This window comes from Henckelia pumila, chromosome 1, assembly GCF_033568475.1.
Source record: "Henckelia pumila isolate YLH828 chromosome 1, ASM3356847v2, whole genome shotgun sequence".
Lineage (NCBI taxonomy): Eukaryota > Viridiplantae > Streptophyta > Magnoliopsida > Lamiales > Gesneriaceae > Henckelia > Henckelia pumila.
This window is the reverse complement of record NC_133120.1, coordinates 111,739,549-111,747,004: the sequence shown is the minus strand read 5'-3', so window position 1 is coordinate 111,747,004 and position 7,456 is coordinate 111,739,549. Positions and strand designations below refer to the sequence as shown.

The following is a 7,456-nucleotide window of genomic DNA, read 5'->3' as shown; positions in this document are numbered from 1 at the left end:
CGAAAGTACTGTTCGAGATATCCTGACTGAGTATGCATGTATTATGTGACTGCATGGTTTATATGTCATTGATTTATGCTGCATTCATTTGCATACTGAGCTATCTCCTTCGAGATGTCTATTAGTAGGGTTTTTCCCTATCCTGTTAGTGGTTGGACTTCCATCGATTTGGGTCCAGCATATCCACTTGTATTATGGTATAGGAGCCACCTCCTGAAGCGACGGCACAGCGTGCTACATACCAGGGCCCGGTCTGTCTCTGTTATCTGATCCTTGACCTCAAGTTTATAGGGAGTTCACTTTGCATGCATGTATACTCATACTCTCATACTGAGCGTTTTATGTCACGTCTCGTACTCTGTGTTTCTGGACACCCTATTCCATGGGGCAGGTTTGCGATTGGACGAGGCTGGGGGATCCAAGAGAGGCTAAGCAGTGGTTGGCCAGCTGGAGCTTCGTCTAAGTTTTATTTCTTTTGTTTTGGGTTGATACAGCTATTCGATTTGGTTGTATAATTTTTGGATAAATTATAGATTCCTTTCCTTGGGATTGTATTTATTTATGGTTTCCGCAAGATTATTTCTGATATCTGTCTTATTAAGTTAATTGCATGCCTAAGTTCTATTTAGTAGGTGATCCGGGTAAGGGTCACTACAGTCAAAGTTGAAACCAAACACAAGTAAGCAAGGTAAAGAGAGCTGCATGTATTCAATGCCTCAACATTCTGCCTCCTCCTCCGTCCATGATTCAACGGAATAGTTGAATTACAAGCTTAACGAGCATTCGTCCTCTGAGGCGCTACACAACCAGCCTACTAGTGCATCAGTACACGACCATATTATAGGAATATGTTGTTGCTTTGGTTGCACATGTTTCGTTCTTGTGCTAATATTACTTGTAGCGCTGTGTATTGTAATAATCCGACATTAAGTTCCAATTTTATGTAGCTTTATTCCATATTAAATACAAGTTGTACGAAATACATATCACTTAGCACTTGCCATTTCAAAATGTAAAGTAACGACTTATTTGATTAGTTAACTGAGAAGGCATCGTCCACTGAAAAGTACTGACAAATATCATTTCTCAAATTTAAACATTACATATTTGTTTACCACAAACAGAGAGTTGGTTTCAGAAGAACTTAAGACAACACAATACACTTAACTACACTATGACCCCAGCTCAAGTTAAAATGTGACAGCAGATGGTTCCACAAAATCCTCAAACCAAGCGCAATCCAGCAATGCTTCCACTCGAACGTGTGTGCCTTTTCGAGGGCAATTTCATGCTCGAACCAGCTTCCAGTATTCGCTTGCCCCTGCATATTTTTTGAACAGTCAAGATTAAGTTTTGAATAAATTCTGTTAAAAAGTTATGCTAATAACCAATAATTGAAACATCATATTTTTAAACGATTACATCTACTCTATAGGTTCCTTGCAACTGCGTCTATTGTGTCCTCTAGCATGATAACAACCACATGTTGAGACACGTGTATTAACTTGCGATGGTATTCTCTTCGTCCTTCTGCGATCGGGCTGACTACGCACAGAAGGAGCTTGGATTATATCGGATTCAGCAACACATGACTCACTGATGTCAAAGGTTGGGATAGGATTAATATGTCCTTTGTACGCAGCGCGATACGATTCGATTTTGAAATACTTGTCACAAAAATCATACACAGACAGAGATTTTGTCTCAATGGCAGAAATGGCGTGCTTGCACGGAATCTTATTGATCTGCCAAACTCTGCATGAACAAGTAACTAAATCCACGGCAAATGACTTTTCACCATCAACAACCTCAAACTTCCAATCACATGACCGCTGAACTCTTAATGTTCGGGATTCCATATATGCGCTTACAACAGACTTTTATTTTCTTGGACTTAATTCCTTGGTCATGAACAGAGTTGATTCACGTCTTCGGTGCATCATTTTCATTATCTGCACACGTATGTGATCAACCATAGCAACAATAGGCAGATGACGAGCTGGTCTAACCCAATTATTCCAACACTCGACTATATTGTTATTTATAACACCCCATCTATTGCCAACAAACAATGCATTGGCCCAACTCTGTGGATCAAAATTTACAATAAATCCTCTGGAAAGTGGCATTGACTCTAATATATTGTTTATATGTTGCTCGTACTCTTGAAAAGACGGAGCATACGCAACTTTCTTGAATACCGAAGACCAATATTTTTTGTTATGTCTGGGATAACTTCTCAACACCTAAAAAGATTAATAAAAATTTAGATCCAGCTTAAAATTATCAGATAATATGAGAAATTTAAAGTAAAATTGCTCAAGGATTCGTAATTTGGAATTTACCTGCTTAACGAAATTGTCCACTAAATGTCTCAAACAATAAGCATGGTGACTCCCAACAAATACTTGATTCACTGCCTTGATGATACTGGGATGTCTTTCCAAGAAAAATTTGAACTCGTCGAATGGAATGCATTGATAGTAAAGGAGCACACGACTCAAATGATAACAAAACCAATCCCAGTTCGCATCATTCTCCGCATCTACTATGGCATAAGAAATTGTGAAAAGATCATCGTTCGCATCTTTCGACACAGCAACTAAGATGCATCCTTTATAATTATTCTTTATATGAGTACCATTCAAAATATCAATGGCCTACAACCACTAACAAAACCAACGACACATGCATGAAAACAAATGAACAACCGTCTGAATTTTTTAGTCAAAGGTTCAATCTCACACTCTACAACACTACCAGGATTAGTATTTTAACAGCATCACAATACCATCTTAATCTATCATAGCATCCTTCATCTGTGCCAGGAATATCATGCATCGCCAACTCTTTACCCTTCCACACTTTGCGGTATTCTAACTCTAACCCGAAATCTCTTTGCAAGTCCATCTGCATTGTACACGGACGATAAGAGGGCTCCCCTCTCAATTTTTCTTTCACAACATTCGCTATCCAATAGGCATCGGCTCTAGGATGCCCTCTGCTACGTAGATTATTCTCACCACAATTATGTTGAAGTTTACATTTTCTGATGGCAAATAGATTGTCTCTTTTATGTTTCGAAGCATAAATTCTCCAACCGCAGCTCTTTTCACTACAAATCACAATTACCTTCTCGCTGTCATTTTTTACATACATAAATGAACGTCTTGTGGCAACAGAAAAGTTTTTCAAATAATTCCTAAATTCACCAGCACCCTTGAATGTTTGTCCTACACCATGAATACAATTAATCCAGGCATCTATAGTATTGGCGCAATGGGGCTGTTCAACCTCGTTGTCACTCTTCGACTGCGTGTCTTCCTCATAAACCCTTACAGTTTAGTTTACATTTAATAAGATAAAAAAGAACAATAACCACAAAAACAAATTGATAATGACTAAAAATAAATCTTGGTTTCAATCAACTAATTGATAATTTATACAAAGCAATCTACAATATTTTACCTTTAATTTTTTATATTAAACATGTTACTAAACATATCAAAATAGGAGAATGAAAATATACGTTTAATAATAAGTAAATGAATTTTACCTCCCATCATTCAAGTTGTTGAACTGTTCATTTCTTTTCTCTGCCCTCAATTCAATCGTCGTAAGCTTTACACACATATGAAGATGAATCATATTAAGGACATCATCATCATCATTCAAAAACACAAGCATCTTATGCAGTGGAGCTACGTATTGAAGCATAGTGGATTCCGGAGATATTTCTGCACATTTTTTGCTCAGACTAGAAAAAACATCCGTCAAGCTACAACCACTGAAAATTGATATGACAAACAGCTTCTTCTTGAATTTACAGCAACCCAAAAATGAAAGATTGCAAGGACCACTTCCAGATTCCATCCTCAAACTACAAAAGGGGCATGCTCTTCAATACAGTAAATCGAAGAAATAATATATTTTTTCATCTTATATTACACACAAACAGTACAAAATAAAAAATTCAGAATACTATATTTTAATTCAAATAATTTAAATCACAATATAAATGTAATAGTACTGAACTAAAACCCCAAAATTAAGAATTAAAACATTATAATCGAAAATAATACGAAATATATGCTTATATATCACAAATGCTCATGAAATAAACTGCATTCCCAACAACAGACGTAAAAATTGATATTGGTAAGCTAGTCTGTAAAACTTCATTTTCAAACTACAAAAGGGGAATGCTCTTCAATACAATAAATCGAAGTAATAATATATTCTTTCATCATATATTACACATAAACAGTACAAAATTTCAAATTCAGAATACTAGATTTTAAGTCTACTAAATTAAATCACAGTATAAATGTAATAGTATAGAACTAAAACCCCAAAATTAAGAATTAAAACATTATAATCGAGAAAAATACGAAATATAAGCTAATATATCACAAAAACTCGTGAAATGAACTGCATTCCCAGCAACAAACGTGAAAATTGATATTAGTAAGCTAATCTGTAAAACAAACGCGATGCCCGGAAATTCAACACCACCTCTATAATCATAAAAAATCTCAAACAATTTCATCAATTCAACATTTTAAATTTGTAAGTCATACATCAAGCCGTGACAATAATTTATTCACTCCAAATTTATAAGATTTCTAATCTAAAAACTAACCTGCAAATATGTGAAAATTTCCGTTTCAGCACAAAAATGGGAAATTCCCTCAACCCACGTCAATGTAGATCTTCAACATTACCCGAGTAAACACAGATCTGCGACTTTGGTTGATGGATTAAACGTTTAAGATTGAGAGAAGAAAAGATTCGGGAGAGGAGAATCAAGAAGAAGAAACAGAGGAAAAATAACGATTACAGTGGAACAATCTTGTTTTTTTTTTCATAAATCATTTTAGGGGCATTTTTGTAAACTTACCCAAATAGGGAGTTCAAACAAAGAGCAGGCTTTTGTCAGGGAATGAGAACAAATAATGTCTGAAACGGGGACTGAGGATGAATTCGAGTTTGCTATGAGGGATTTATCCCAAATTCTCCCAACATCAAATTTGTGATAAATACCTACTAGTAAACATAAATTCCTCCTCAGTCCCCAAGTCAGCAATTATTTGTTCTAAATCTCTGACATAAGGCTGCTATTTGTTACAACTCCCTATTTGGGTCAGTTTACAAAAATGCCCCTAAAATTTATTTATACACCCAACACTATCCCTCACTTTATTTTTCAAATAAACAAAAAACAAGAAAACAGGGACGATCGGTAGTTTTCCTCCCTCACCCAACCGATTATTCCCGCAGGAAAGCAGTGATCTTTTGCAAAGAGTTTTTGAGATCAGAAAATGGCACCGTTGACTAGACGAAGCAGACACTCAAAAGATAAGTCAGTTGAAGGAGCTTCTAGAGTCCGAAAGGAAAAGAAATCTAGCACGGTGAAGAAGTCCAAAAAATCAAAAATAGGTGAACCATGTTTTAAATTTGTTAAATTGGCCGCTATATATGATTAGTCTCTCGCGTAACTGAGAAAATTATTCGTTTAGAGGAATAATTTGGTCCTCATTGTAAGAATCTTTAATATTTATGTGTTTCCATTATTTTTAGGGTTTCGTGGCTCAATTGTCTTAGTACCGTTCTTGTTTGTATATATTTGTCGAAACATTCGCATCATTATTCCTAAATTTTGTATTTAATTTTGACAGTTCCTCAGTTTAAATTATTTATCCCCAATTTTTAGGGTTTTGTTCTTGAAATTGTTTTTGAAGTATATCTTCGTAAATGAATTCTATATTGTTATGTTGTTGTGATGTTTGTGATTTATTGAATATATATTCAATAATGTTATATTGTTGAAGATAATTGATAAATTTCTATATAAAAGTATCCAATTGTTCCCAAATTTGAAGTTTTTGTTCTTTTCCATGCAATATTCCATTCTGTTATTTTTATAATGTAAAATTTTTGTAATGATTTTTAAATATTAGAAATGGCTGATGAAGAGGAAATATGTGATGATTTTGAGTCGATCAAAAGTGGCAAGGTTATATTTACTCGATGTTCTCCCGCCTATTGTAAAAAAATAATGGAGGAGTTGAAGGTGGTCATAGGAAATGAACAAATGAGCAGAATAAAAGAAACTCCATTCGGTAAATGGATAGACATGCCTGTTCTACCTGTGAGTAGTGACAGGGTTGACTATCTGTTTAAAAGATTTGATATTCCTTCATGCTCGTTCGTTGTTGGTGGCGATATTTCCATTCCTTTCACATCAAGAGACTTCTCAATCGTGCTTGGTTTGCATCAGAGAGGTCAACAAGTTGATCTGGACCTCAAGCTTGAATCAAGCTTTCTGTCTCGGCATTTTGGAGGGAAAATAAGCAACACTCATAGGATCGTTATAAAAAAGAAGCTTGTTTTCCTTGCGAGTAGTAATGTCGAAGCTGACATTGATGACTTTGTTTGAATGTTCATTTTGTTCATATTTAATTCTGTAATATTCTCGTCTGGTAATCACATTACTCCTGCTTTTATCTTTCCCTATATTGATGAACTGAGCACTTTTTTTGAGTTTGGATGGGGAGATGCTGTGTTTAGGTTTTTATACCGAGAATTGGACAATCAAGCGAGTAAATTGTATTTGGATGGTTGCACGGCTGGTTTGATGGTTAGTATATAATTATCTGAGTTATTGTGCTATTAATTTGTTGAATTTGTTTACTTATATGATTTTTTGCTTAGGCTTGGTTCTATGAAAGAGTGTCGTCATTAGCCGTCCCTCGTGGTGTTCATATCTGCCCCCGCCTGTTTCGTTTCAAAAAAATCAAGATCAAGTTGGATGCTGTGAAAGCTGAAGTGGCTTTTGATGTCATATCGTCAACCAAGGTATCTTCTTTTTTACTAATCATATTTCGAATGCTGGAGGTTTGCATGATATATATTTGTTTTTGGATCAGGTTTTGTCGATTCATCCCTTTCCTGAAGAGGAAATGTTGTTGGAGAACAAGGTAATTTGAGTAGCATCCTTCATTTCACGTTTTAAAAATAAAAAATATTCTTCATTAACTTCTTTGTTGTTGTAGCTGTTGCTGCCGGTTTCAAAGGAACAAGGAGGCAGCAGAGATAATTGTGAATTAGAAAAAATTGTGAATAAACAAATTGCTGAGATTAAAATGTTGAAAAGAACTTGTGCGCAGCTGAAACGTGAGAGAGTTGACGCTAAGAGAAAGCTGTTTGATTTGAAAGAAAATCTGGATTTGGAGAAAGAATTTGCTCGAAATCGCAAAGGCAAGGACATTGTAGTTGATAATGATCTGAGTGTTGATGACGCTGCTGATGGAATGAATGAAACCGATGAGCAAGAGGAGTTGAGTGCGAGTCATGACCTATGGGGTAATTTAAATGATTTTGTTGATGTGCCTGTCAACAATTGTGTTGATTTATCTGAAAATTTGAATGCAGAAGGTGAGGTTGTTCAGAAATT

General features: G+C 35.4%; 1 protein-coding gene across 1 annotated transcript; it reads right to left on the bottom strand.

Annotated features, from left to right (window-relative positions):
* Positions 1–1,880: 1,880 nt before the first annotated feature.
* On the bottom strand, positions 1,881–3,873 carry LOC140872651 (uncharacterized). Its single transcript, XM_073275541.1, has 4 exons — positions 3,557–3,873; positions 2,761–3,334; positions 2,346–2,660; positions 1,881–2,246 (listed from the first exon to the last, which is right to left on the bottom strand). The coding sequence occupies exons 1-4, from the start codon at positions 3,871–3,873 to the stop codon at positions 1,881–1,883; spliced, it is 1,572 nt and encodes a 523-aa protein (XP_073131642.1).
* Between the last annotated feature and the right edge of the window lie 3,583 nt (positions 3,874–7,456).

Bases quoted from the DNA above. Each gene is read 5' to 3' on its own strand.
- LOC140872651 (XM_073275541.1), bottom strand. From the start codon at position 3,873: ATGGAATCTGGAAGTGGTCCTTGCAATCTTTCATTTTTGGGTTGCTGT. The intron at 3,335-3,556 runs GTAAAATTCATT...CTAAACTGTAAG, and splicing joins AACAACTTGAATGATGGGAG to GGTTTATGAGGAAGACACGC. The intron at 2,247-2,345 runs GTAAATTCCAAA...TAATCTTTTTAG, and splicing joins TGGACAATTTCGTTAAGCAG to GTGTTGAGAAGTTATCCCAG.